This window comes from Oncorhynchus clarkii, chromosome 19, assembly GCF_045791955.1.
Source record: "Oncorhynchus clarkii lewisi isolate Uvic-CL-2024 chromosome 19, UVic_Ocla_1.0, whole genome shotgun sequence".
Classification (NCBI taxonomy): Eukaryota; Metazoa; Chordata; class Actinopteri; order Salmoniformes; family Salmonidae; genus Oncorhynchus; species Oncorhynchus clarkii.
The window spans coordinates 39,658,829-39,673,151 of NC_092165.1; the positions used below are offsets into that span (position 1 = coordinate 39,658,829).

Sequence of the window (14,323 nt, forward strand, 5' to 3'; positions counted from 1 at the left end):
ATGTTGCCAAGATATAAAAGGGCTGGAGGTCTAAAAGGATGAGAGTCAAAGGTCTTTAAAATGAACCCGCTTCAGCGGTTATATCCAACGTCGTTTCATATTTTACAAAACGTAGAGGCCTTTTCTTTATTATTCAAAATGTTCGACGTGTTTATTGGAGCACAATTAACGTGCTATGACTGCTGCAAACGTACAAGTCAGAAAACAGTCAATCAATTGGTCATTAAATCCTTTTAATCGCCCAACTCACGAATTCACATTGCAGCAGCTGCCAAACACACACACACTACACAAAAGTTCTGATTTCCGTACCCCTGGCAGACTACCCTGACTGCAGTTCATTCTTTGAAGGGGAACCCGTGTTGCTTCCGCTCACAAAACATTGGGAGCGCCCCTTTGTTCACGCGGGGACCCTAGACCTCATCATTAGTGCTGATTACCGCTGACCAGTTTGACAACCTTATTGACTGCTACAAATACCTTTTCATGCATCCCCCTGGTCGCCCTTATTTTCAATAGAAACGGAAATATTCAGCCATTTTGTCCCCATCATTTGAAAGAAACTCAAAGCACCCCTTTTCGTCCCCTCACATGCTTCCTCTTTATCCAAAAAAACGAAACACTGCATTGACTTCTGTGTTGTTCCAGCTGAAAAACGTTCAGAGAAATACAGTGTGTTCCTTTCACTGGTTAGTTTAATTAATTGGAAATTGGATGAAAACCCAGGTGTAGGCCCCAACCCAGAACTCTGGACCGTTGGAAAAACAGCACTTCTGTGTTTTTCATTTCTTATTTATGATGCTCATTTGGACTGACATCATATAAGCGCACGGAAAGAGGGCTGGACATTTTTTACAGCAGATGAAGGCCTATATATGCACGGTTTACCCTCATATTTACGTTTTAATAGCTAGCTCTCGTCTTTACGTTCTAATTAATAGGAATGTATTCATCAGAACCAGGGATGTCTGCTAGCGGTAAAAGTTGCAAATAGTAGCATAGTAGCAAAACCCTAACGCAAAAAACACTTAAGGGCCTATCTCAATGCGTAAACCCTGCATCACCGATCATATCATCATAATACCAAATGTAGGGCAGGCCTATCTGGCCATTACGTTTTTTAGCCCGCCATAACTGGTCTGCGACAAACCTTTATGCCTATAGGTCTACTCTTAAAAACGTTGTTTTCACTGAACCATTAATGAACAAATATAAATAACAGACTATTCAAATACCAGTTTTGCTAACATGCTATCATTATAGCCATGAAATGAAATAGACATTTGTATTTTTTCACCCTTGAAAAATAGGCCAATATAGGCTAATCGTGGCAGACATTAGGTTATCAAACATTCATTCTGCGATAAAGGAAATATGGTTTAGAATAGATCCACGATCGAATAGTAGCCTATCGCATCCCATGCAGATGCGATTCTTTGACAAGTTTTAGCCTATCCGCTAGAAATCGATGATTCAATTATCTAAATTAAATGTGATAGGCTTAGTCTACAAAATCATAATTTGAAATACACAACAATAGCACTATTGAGATTAAAATGTAGGACAATAGCCTATGTATTTCCATGCACATCCGTCAGCCAGATCGCATTTCATATTATGGTGTTGTGTAGGACAATTTGTTTTTACTCCGGGAGACTGTCTCGTTTTGTGAGCCGGCCTTTCTCTGACCTCTGGCTGTCTGTATTACATGACGCAAAGCATGTTGTTGGTCAATTAGGCTATATGTCGAGAACGTGTCACGGCACAAAGTGTGGCATTATAAACTATTTAAAAAAAATCTCACTCAGAGTCCACATTTGAAGATCTGTAGCTTATGTGGTAGTTAAGTACGTACACCCCGAAGAACACAATGTGATGCAGAAACGTTGATTTATCCAATATATTTATGAGAGCTTATTGTGCGACTGCTTATTTGTATAGCCTACTACAGTTCACTCTCCGTTAGTCAGCACCTCTACTAACTTGTTTGGGGTGTGCGCCACCTCATGTCTTTTTAGTAGTTAAATACTTAACATGCCTGAAATAACCAGATATATAATCGAGACCACTTCATCAGGGCAACGCAGAGGCACAAAATGATACATACAGTACGCTGCATCACACTATAGGCCTATCATAGGACGATACTTTAAATATTCTGTCACAGATATCATATTGTAAATATCGTCACAAATCCCAAAACTATAATCTAATTTATTGTGGAAAATTACTAGATTGCCTGATAATATCACGTAATAATCGAGTGATACAATAACTGCAAACACCATTCTCAATCGTTGTAATCTGAGAATAAAAAAACGGATGTTTTGTTCTTTTGATAAACAATTATTTTATTAAGTTATCTTTACTTCTTTAAAAAAAACGTTTTTACTGAAACACATGTTTACTAAAGCGCACATGCTCAACGGGTTCACCTGTGCACAAGGTAAATATTAAAAACACAAAGCAAAATAATATCACATTCTAACAGAGCCAATCATTTAAATAGGTAAATAAACATTATTTATAAAACTTTAAAAGTAAAGTAAAAATATTACAGCGTCTTTTCAACATGAAATACCCACAGAAAATAGCAGGTTAGGCGCTCAAATGTCTTTTTTTTCTTCATTTTTAGTTGTATCTTGAGGCATTGGTTTATTAGTCCTCCCTAAAAAGGGATTGTGAATATGAATATGATTTTTCTTTACATTTTCTGTCCGCTTGTATTAGCTTCAGCCAACCATAGCGGAAAAACGACAACAAAAAGAAAGTATAGCTTTAAGACAGGGCATTCCGTCAGATCCCTCATGTTTTGGCAGCCATCAAAGAAGACCAGTTTCTTTAAATTCAAACGCAGGCACTGACTGTTTTTTTGTTAGATTGTCTTTTAGGATCTCCTTTATTTATCTCCTGTGAATTTATCCTCTCCCTCCTCTGGACTGCCTCATGCGCCATTAGATGTCACATTCGCTGTCGCTGGAAGTGATCGAGATAGCCGAGGTGGCGGCTTTGCTTGACAAACTAGCCTCGGGACTAGAGGCGGGACCGAGTCGATCGACGGTTCCATCATCATCTGCCAAAGACCGAACCGAGCCTTGGGACATCCCTTGCTGTTGTAGCCTGGGTAAAAGACAGACATGGGGGGAATACTTGAATTAGAAAGCACAATACAATACGAATAGGTTCTATTAAAGTAAATCCTCAATTGAAACATCATTTTTGCTGTAGTTAAGTCTAGCATCAGATACACACGTGCCAGGAGCCAGACCAGGAGCCAAACAAAAGCATTTTTAAAATATTCTATAGCCTACAAGTAAATGCACAAACACAATCAAGACACAGCAATCCCAAGCCCACACAGTGAGCACAATTTCAAAGATCGTCAGACTAGCCTGAATATTTTCTTATAGGAAATCATTTAGATTCGTTCAAAACACGTGCTGCCTTCATGATTTTCTGTTCAGCACAAGTGGCATCAGACATGATTGAACAAATAACCTAATACCGTAGGGCTCTTGTGTTTCTGTCTTTCATTAAATTAAGCAACATCAACAAAAAAAATTCAGACAATTTCATGTTTGTTGTTAAATTATGTTCAAAGATTTAACACGGACAGCGGTCAATACAATCTAAATGGATTGTGGAAAACGAAGGATAATCTGAACGGGATTATTGAGACACTTGACTCGGGGAGTAGCTAGGCCTATGCTTCAAGTTTAGTTTTGGCAAGAATACATAGGCTAATGGTCAATTTGGGGAAACACTGCATGCGTTCGTTTTGCAATGAAAATGACAAGGGCTATTGTCACACAATGGAGTTTGTCATACAGTTTGCTTCATTTCAATAGGCTACAGCGTTTATGGTGTCATTTCCGTTGAGAATATTTATGAACAAATGTAATTTAAATATACTATTTATATATTATAGCCAACTATATTTCAATGTTTACTCAAAATAAAATAATTCAAACAATTCGATAGAACAATATTTGCACAAATAATTGCTTTTATTGAAAAAAATGCAAATACTTAGGCTGACTGAGATAATCGCAACGCAAGGTCCCTTTCGTTAAGAATGTAACAATAAACGTTGTCGCCACCTCACACCATCTTTGATAAAAATACAAAAAGGTACAGACTGCAGCATGTAGCCTACCTATTTTTCGCAGCCGCCGCTCTATCCCTTTGTCTACGATTTTTGAACCAGTTTCCCACTTGTGTGGGAGTAAGTCCAGTAGCCTGCGCGAGCTCCCTCTTTTTGCTCGGGTTCGGGTAAGGATCCTGCAAGTACCATTCTCGTAACAAATGTCGGGTTCTCTCCTTGAAGCAGTGGGTCTTTTGCTCTCCGTCCCATATCGTTCTGGGTAGAGGGAACTTCTTCCGCACCCTGTATTTGTCCACTGGTCCTAGCGGGCGGCCCCGCAGCTTCTCTGCCTCCTGGTAGTGAGCCTCGAGCCACAGGGCCTGTAGTTTAGTGTGAGACTCTTTGGTGAACTTGTGGTTCTCCAGAATGTGGTAGAGTTCTCGGAAATTCCCGGTGTGGTAGGCCACGATGGCCCGCGCCCTAAGCACCGACTCATTCTTGTTGAGGACCTCGCAGGCTGCTGGGGCGACGGGCAGAGACCAGAGGAAGCGACCGAGGCGCTCAATGTCCCCGCTCTCTTCCAGAGTCTCGCAAACCCCCGCAACCTGCTGGGGGCTAAAATTCAAGATAGGCAGCTGAAACATGGAGGCTTTTCGTTTCACCTCCGTCTCTCTCTGACTCACACGCTCCCCTCTCGCGCCTACCCTTCTCTCCCTCTCGCTCTCTGATCGTCGGATCCACACAAAAAGGCAATCCCAAAGTTAACAGATCAACCGTTAAAAACACGGAGGAACTATGCCCTCGGCTGGTGAACTTGGTATGTAGAAATTACAAGAGTATAAAAACTAGACCCGAGATGTATTTTGAAGGGGGAAATACAGTCAGCCCCTCTGCTGATTTTCTATTGGATTTGGCAGATTGGTTGCCATGGATGCCCGTCAATCACTGTCAAGTTTACCAATCACGCGGAAAGGAGCGCTAAGAGAATGCAGCACCTCCCAGTGCTCGACAGCGGCTTTTTAGAATGTAAACATTTTGACCTTTGCTTTTTGTCTTCAAACCTTTAATTGCCTTCCATGTTTTCCTACATCCCCTCCTTTGTAAATCATGGCTGTGTAGAAGAAAAGCGATGAGTCAATTAAAACGCAATACGTTCACACGTTTAGCCTACTTCTTTAATTGAAAATGGAAAATAAGACCCCGCTGCAGGCACGACAGATATTGGCTGATTATCATACCGTTTTAAAAATTGTTCAAATAAAGAATAAAAACAGACAACGAATGTTCTGCGATTACAATAGCATGATATTGAATGGTCGTATAGCCTAACGCACGCAGAAAATCCCGTTCATCCACGCTCTAGATTGTTGGGACTCATTTGATCATAAAAAAATATGGCACTACGCTATATGTTGAATGAATCTATGATTTTATGCTGGAACAATTGAAGTCATTCGCATCAAATTCGGTTATTTTGATGTTGTAGGCTACATCGACATATTATAGGCGTATCTTTATTTGATCAGACATATTTGACAGATGTTGTATCTTTATTTGATCTGCCATGACATATTGTATTGCATCTGCTTCTTCTCAGATAAAATCACTGCTTCTATTTCTAATTCACACTGCACACTTGCCTATAGCCTAATCCATCAAAGAGACGTTTTTTGCCAAACACTGGAGAAAAAACCGGAACGTTTGTGTATAAAACTATCGTGGCACTGCTGGGCTACTCGGGTTTAGTATCAGATACACTCCGTTTTGTGCACGGGCTGATTTAGTAAATAAGAAGGCGGATAGATAGCGCAGATGGTTTGAAGTGTCGGGTCACATTATTTCATGGCTGGCTACAGTGATAAAGTTCATTCTAACGGAAAAGCCTGATATTATTTTCAGACTCTCTCCCTCTCTCACACACACACACACACACACACACACACACACACACACACACACACACACACACACACACACACACACACACACACACACACACACACACACACACACACACAGATCAACTGAATCCCTTAGGGCTCTTTTTGCATGAATTATGGGAGGCTCATGGCGCGGGGTTATGAAACTGCCTGCCTTCTGCGCAAGAAGCTGTTCATCTCATGCAACGTGCGCTTGGCTATTCGGCGACACAGTTTCTCCATATCATCACAGAAATAGCTCCAAAATTTGTAATTTTACTCTGAACGTTTGTCTACTGCCTTCATAAAGTGTAAATAACAGGCCTACTTTATCAAAATAAATAATATTTTATTAAAATCTTTGATATGATCATAATAGCTTAATAATAATCAAACACAGAAAAGGGTTATTTGCACATTTGTCAACAAGGTGATAAAAGTAGGTTATAAGTCTATCCTGTCACTGTAATGTGGCAGAGTAACCAGATGGACACAGTCTATATGAGAGCAGTATACGGATTAACACGATTCCAGTTCTTAATAGTGGGGTCTAATCATAAAACCATAGCATATTATTTATAGGTTTAGCACCGGTCCGAGAACAAGCGTTAAGAAATGATAAGGACTCCAGACCGGACACAGACAAAAGGGAAAAGTAATTGTGAAGATGAGTGACAAGGTGTAGCTTTGAAATATTTAGATGCCTTTGAATATTTCATGCTGTAATCCTAACCTAAATTTACAAGGACACTTTCTTTTTCTATGAAGAGCGCATCAATAAAAGATGGTAAAATGTTCGATATCATAAACGGAGGTCTGTCAATAAACAATTTGGCTATGCACGACAGTAGAACAGCGCAAACATAACAGAAGCCTTAAATCTATGTCCAAGCTTACAGTAAGACTACATGGCGGAGTACATTTTGATTTCATATGGAAACATAGTAATTAACATGAGCTTGTGACTCTTTTACTCAGCCTAGCCCTAGACCTATGATAACACTGCATTCACGTTTTTAGAAATTAAAATCGGACATTTCTTGGAGGGGCAAATAGACACACATAGGCTAAGCTAAAACCAAAATACTGTAACTAATTGAAAAATATATATAATTACTACGTATATGGTTGTGTTTAAGTCTATGGTTTTATGTAGCCTATAGCTATTCATACTACTACATTTTCCAAATCATGAATAATGTACGCATTTGTCATTTTCAAATAGGCCTTTAATTGGTTAACAGGGGCAAAATATGAAATCATTAATATTTGTCGATGATTAACACAAAAATAAACAATTAGGCTACATTGCCAATCCATGTATGGAGTACTTACTTATTCATTGTAGAATATACAGTTTTAAAAGGTAGGCAGGCCTACAGTGAGCATATTACAAGTGCATATACAACTGTGCCAAAAGACAGTATCCTTACACCGATATCCCCGGACTGACATTCACCAACTCAACCACACAAAACACAGACAGTGGATCTCATACAAAGACGTCTGTTCTGCCTATTGCTTTGTTCGTCATAGACCGCACAGGCCCATCCACAACCAAACTCGGCACTGATTGTGGGCATGATTGTCCAAACAAGTTCTGTTATTTAAGATGGCAAATTTTCATTGTGAGATGGGACACCTTCCATTCTATTTGTCGAGTAATTCAAATGTTCTGCTAAACACGCGCGCGCACACACACAGGGATAGAGAGAACAATTCTATACCCTATGATGATATTATAGTTTATAATACTAATAGACCTACTGGTATATATTAGAAGTTAAGAGCAGCATTAAGGTTTGGTGTTTGTTTTTTACTTAATATATTTTGAAATAACTGCATGATTTAATAGATCCACTTGAGAGGCCTTCAGTCAAACAGATTTAGAGTAATCTCATCTCTCATGGTCAGTATTGTTTGTTGACCACCTCTATTTTAAGATGGATTATTGCACTATTGTAGGTCATAAAATTCCTAATCCATATTTCTGTGGCTTGCCTTCCCTCATGGTTTATCAAATTATTTAATTAATGACTTAATCCATCACCTTATAGGGAGATATCCATCTATCTCTATCGCTCTGTTCAAAGGGGCTTACTTGCATCACTAGGATAAGCTACACAATACAACAGATGTCACAAGCACTCAGTTACATTCACATTTAACATAATGAAGGCAAAAACATTATGGTAATGTTTGTACTCTAGAGCTGTTGGTAACATGTCCATTCTATCAGATACACAGACACTATGCTAGATAACATTCTCAAGTGACACTGTATCAGACATGTGAAGCCTGGATTAAAATATATATCTGTGTAACAATTTATTGCCTTTCTCATTAGCTTTGCTATGATCAGTTGAGATTAATTAACTTGTTTTCAATCAAGATTCATTCTTTCTTTTTTTTGACTGGACAGCATCACAGACTATGGCTCTATTTGGAAAGGTGGAGAGGGAGTCTACCATTCCATTGGCTGGCTTGATTTACTAGTACTGTACCTGTCCATTGTGCTCATTCTCAACAGCAAATGGAGAGCAGAGTAGAGACACGAAGAGAAAAATAGTCAGCCACGAAAGCCATGATATATAAGGCTTTCAACAATAACTATCCACTAGATATATCTTTATACTAGAATAAATGACAGAACAGAAGATTGAGACTCCAGAGGGGGGGGGGGGGGGGTAGTGCAGGCAACCACACAGACTAATGCTGTTCATTTTTCTCTCAATTTGCCATAAGAGATAAGTACATTTTCTTTGAGTCATCAGCATGGAGTTAGCTGGGTCGTAGCGTGCCCAGGGCAGAGGAGAGGGAACAGGAAAGGAGATGGGAACACACAGTAGCATGTGAACGGGCTGGAAGTGACCCAGATTCCCTCGGATCAGTCGAGCAGACGAGACGGTACAAGAGCCCTGTCACCAACACCCATCCTGCCACTGTCCCATTCTGACCACCTTCGTCATTCCCTTCCACTACTAACTATACACCACACTATTAGTACCTCCTCAGACTCACATGCAAAATAAAAACACTTACTTACAAGCACACACGCACACTGCATAGTAACATTTACTCACACTAACCTAAACACACACACACTTGAACATTTGAATAATAACGTTGACTTCCACATTTTGTTGTGTTACAGCCTGAATTTTAAATTGATTAAATAGAGATTTGTTGATACTGGCCTACAAACAATACCCCATAACGTCAAAGTGGAATATTTGTTTTCACGAAATGTTTACTAATTAATTAAAAATTAAAATCTGAAATGTGTTGAGTCAATCAGTATTCAACCCCTTAGTTATGGCAAGCCTAAGTAAGTTCAGCAGTAAAAATTTACTTAACAAGTCACATAATAAGTTGCATGGATTCAGTCTGTATGCAATAATAGTGTTTAACATGATTTTTTGAATGACTACCTCATCTCTGTACCCCACACATACAAGTATCTTTTGAGCAGGGAATTTCAAACACCGATTCAACCACAAAGACCAGCGAGGTTATCCAATGCCTTGTAAAGAAGGGCATTTATTGGTAGATGGGTAAAAACACAAAAAGCAGACATTGAGTATCCCTTTGAGCATGGTGAAGTTATTCATTATTCTTTGGATGGTGTATCAATACACCCAGTCACTACAAAGATACAGGAGTCCTTCCTAACTCAGTTGCCGGAGAGGAAGGAACACGCAATAGGGGTTTCACCATGAGGCCAATGGTGACATTAAAATAGTTACAAAGTTGAATTGCTGTGATAGGAGAAAACTTAGGATGGATCAACAACATTGTAGTTACTCCACAATACTAACCTAATTTACAGAGTGAAAATAAGGAAGCCTGTACAGAATAAAAATATTCCAAAACATGCACCCGGTTTGCAACAAGGTATTCAAGTAATACAGTAAACTATGTGGAAAAGAAATGTACTTTTTGTCTTGAATACAAAGTGTTATATTTTGGGTAAATCTAATAAAACATATTACTGAGTACCGTATTTTCAAGCACATTTTCAAGCGGTTGCTGCATCATGTTGTGGGTATGCTTGTAGACGTTAAGGACTGTGGAGGTTTTCAGGACAAAAATAAAAAGGAATAGAGCTAATAACAGGCACAATCCTGGAGGAAAACCTGGTTACACCAGACACTGGGAGATGAATTCACTGTTCAGCAGAACAATAACCTAAAACACAAGGCCAAATCTACACTGAAGTTGCTTACCAAGAAGACAGTGAATGTTCCTGAGTGGCCAAGTTACAGTTTTGACTTAAATCTACTTGGAAATCTATGGTAAAACATGAAAATGGTTGTCTGGAAATGATCAACAACCAATTTGACAAAGCTTGAAGAATTTTGAAATAAATAAATGGGCAAATGTTGCACAAGCCAGGTGTGGAAAGCGCTTAGAGATTTACCCATAAACACTCACAGCTGTAATCACTGCCAAAGGTGCTTCCACAAAGTATTGACTCAGGGGAGTGAATACTTATGTAAATGAGATATTTCTGCATTTCATTTTCAAAAAGAATTCTAACATTTCTAAAAAAGATGTTTTTACTTGGTCATTATGGGGTATTGTGTGTATAAAACATTGTTAAATCCATTTTGAATTCAGGCTGTAACACAACAAAATGTGGAATAAGTAAAGGAGTATAAAAACTTTCTGAAGGCACTGTATAACCCTGATGCGACCACGCCATGCTACCTTTCGACCGGTCTCTAAAGATCGGAACCCGATAAGCCCTGTATTCTAAAGCAGCCTAACAATATCAACATATTGCCCTGGCAGGCATGTAGGAGAGCACATACCCATGCTGTGTTTTCCTGGAGCTGCCTAGGGCATGGAGTTAGTCACCCTGGCTTGCCAAACACTGAGGAAGCCATCAAATGCTACTGTCTAATTATTGCTCACAGAATGATTTGTCTCAGTAGTATTGTGTTCAGTTCATTCTGCATGACCGACTGTTTCCCTCTAGTCTCATACTACTCAGCTGCCACAGAATTAACTTTCAAATTAAGATATCATGAAAAACAACACTGGCCATAACCCTCTAATGCCCTGGATGTATTTAACTCCGCGACAGAGGACTTTAAAATAAGCCATTCCATCCATACATTGTCTCATCACTAGACAGACAGAAGGGTTAAGCCAAAGCTGGAGACCTCGCAGAGCCGTGTTTTCAGTCCCATTTGCCCTCGGGGTAGCACTAGCTCTCCACGCTGCATTTAATCTGTGGATTTGCGGTAACAGAGAAGACTTCTTATCCAGTGACCCATTGGCCTGCAGTGTGCATAATCCACCGACTCTCAGTCAGAGAGCCCTGCTGACAAGGATAGAGGAGGGCCAAGGCTAGTGCAGCCACCCGCCAGTGTGGGGACGTACCCACATGGCCTGCTGCATGACACAGATACTGCACACAACACTGTCTCAACAGACACACATTACACAGCATATAGGCATCACAATACAGGTGTAATCAGCACATGATAAAACAGAACAAATGTTACCTTTATGACCTTTTACAATAGTCTTTTACAATACTGTATGTGTATGTTGCGTTAAATTGGGATTAGTCTAGGTTATGTTACTGGTGAGAAGAGAACCATTACATACAGTATACTACAGGTGTTGTAACATGCTAAGGCATGTGGATTTTATTAATTTACTATGGTGTAATTCCATGTATTTATAGACTCAGGGAATGAGTGCAAAAGTCAGTGTAATTTTATATCAGGCAAAGCAGATTTACTGACAGATGTGTCATTGCATGAACATCCACCTTGTACTTCATATGCTGTTCCACAGTCTATGCTCCGACATCATATGCCTTTCCACAATCTGTGCTCTGAAATAGAATCTTAATACAAGCTAATGGAATACAGATGCTGTGAGACTGAGGGGAGAGGGGTCTTATCAAACGCTCAATAGAATCTCCTTCTCAGGACAAATAGTACATGAGAAAACTAGATTTGGCTTAATGCAAACAAACATGCCCGAGCAGACCAACAGAAAGCAATTAGGAATTTCATGGAATCTACCTGGTGTTGTTTTTTAACCACATTGACAGCACATGGTAGAGCCATGCAGTAACTGTGTCCAATCCATGTTTGTGCCCAGTCCTTTTTCCAAAGTTTTCCTCAGAGGTTAAAAGGATAGATGATCAGGACTGTCCCCTACAATTATTTTGCGGGGTCAACCGAAAGTCATTTGTTCTTTCAACATTGGATTGGTCGACATTTTAAAACGTGTATTTTTTTCATATAGAGACAAACCCTGTTTGAATAAAAATCAACTATATAAGCATTGAGCTTGTCTGATGCTTTAAGCGCACGGTTTGATGAAATAGAGGGAGCCAGAGATCAAGATAACCAGAATTAAAAAAAACTGGCCTGAAAAAAAGACCAGACCAAACTCCTCCTCCCGCTGGCTTTCGCAGATTCTGCCGTTACTCTCCAGAAGTTGCCAGTAATAGAATACAGGAGGATTCGGCAGCCGCTCTCATGTGGAATGCTAATGTATCTTACAATTTCTACCAATCTGCGTGCCAGTTATGGTTTTCATATGAACATTTTCGTGTAACCATTTCTTTTCATTTATAATAACGTCTTCATATCTTAAAATCATTATCATGCCGTTAATCAAAAATCCTATCCAAATGAAAAGGATATAAACCTAAAAACTAACTTATATTGCCATTGCCAACTAGCCTATGTAAAAATAGTATGTAAAGCCAAAATATAAAAACATTGCGGCCTGCAGGTAGAAAATATCCGGATGAAAATAAATATCCTATCATTCACATTGGCTACGCATGGCCTGTCTGCATAACTTGAAACAATTAACTTAACTAGAGTCTTAACTAGAGTCCGGGCCAAAGCTTGCAACATTATATAAAATATTCTAGGCCCTCAGTTTCTCACGGCACTGAACTCGGGACAGACACAGCTGTAGGCTACTTGAACAAGGGATAAGAAGTAATCAGTAGGTCTATTTTATGACGTTTCCACTGGATCAGAGCATGGTATTTTCCCCTTTGAGCTGAGTGGTTATCGAAAGGGAGAGAGCTGGAAATATTTTTCAAATAGTCTACATTGAGGAACTATTGTCATTCTCAATGGATGTGAAAACAGACTTTGCTTGCAGTTTGAGGTGAAGAAAACATTACTTTGAGAAGCTCCACAGGTCATCAGTGGTGGTGTGTTAAGCCAATCAGAAATACTATACTATATTTATATGCCTACATTTGCACGCAGGCCAGGTAGTCTATAAGCCTATTTCTATGCATAATCAGGTGCGCATCATTACTCAACATTGAAAGTAGTGCTCCAAACAAAAGACAATGACTAAATTGACAAAACTTATAAATGGAATGAAATATACCAAAACTGTGTAGCATAGGTTGTGCACTCTGCAAGAGACGTGTCCACTCCGACAATGATAATGGTAAACGACTGGAATAATAATATATTGAATGCATTAACAGAAATGACTATAGCCAAACAAATATTGTAGATTAGAAATTAATTAAAAGGTAAATGTACTATGGGTTTATATGTAATTGGGAATTGATAGACACTAACAATCAAACAAATTAAGTTATGAAACAATGACTGTGCACAAATTGGCGGGAGAGAGCGCATTCTGGAGAGATACATGCATTGTGCAGCTTAGCCACAATCCCCTCTTTTTTAAAACCCTTATTTTACCAGGTAAATTGACTGAGAACACATTCTCATTTACAGCAATGACCTGGGGAATAGTTACAGGAGAGAGGTGGGGGATGAATGAGCCAACTGGAAGCTGGGGATGATTAGGTGGCCATGATTGTATGGGGGCCAAATTGGTAATTTTGCCAGGACACCAGGGTTAACATCCCTACTCTTACAATAAGTGCCATGGGATCTTTAGTGACCGCATAGAGTCAGGACACCCGTTTAACATCCCATCCGAAAGATAGCACCCTACACAGGGCAATGTCCCCAATCACTGCCCTGGAGTGTCTCCTACTGGCCCTCCAACACCACTTACAGCAGCATCTGGTCTCCCATCCAGGGGACGACCAGGACCAACCCTGCTTAGAGTGAGAGGCAGCCAGCAGCGAGATGCAGGGTGGTATGCTGCTGGCTTCTTCTTGGACTATGCCATCCCGGCAGCCTCCGCTGAGATGGGCGTGAATAAGACAGGTGCCATACATTTTTTTATATACAGTACCAGTCAAAAGTTTGGATACACCTACTCATTCAAGGGTTTTTCTGTATTTTTACTATTTTCTACAATAATAGAATAATAGTGAAGACATCAAAACTATGAAATA

General features: G+C 39.6%; 1 protein-coding gene across 1 annotated transcript in view; it reads right to left on the reverse strand.

Annotated features, from left to right (window-relative positions):
- Positions 1 to 2,325: 2,325 nt before the first annotated feature.
- Positions 2,326 to 14,323, reverse strand: part of LOC139375175 (protein phosphatase 1A) — a 57,715-nt gene continuing 45,717 nt past the window's right edge. The window contains exon 6 of the mRNA XM_071116722.1: positions 2,326 to 3,120. Coding sequence (XP_070972823.1) covers positions 3,070 to 3,120 — 51 coding nt within the window. The 3' untranslated portion in view covers positions 2,326 to 3,069. The remainder of the gene's footprint in view (positions 3,121 to 14,323) is intronic.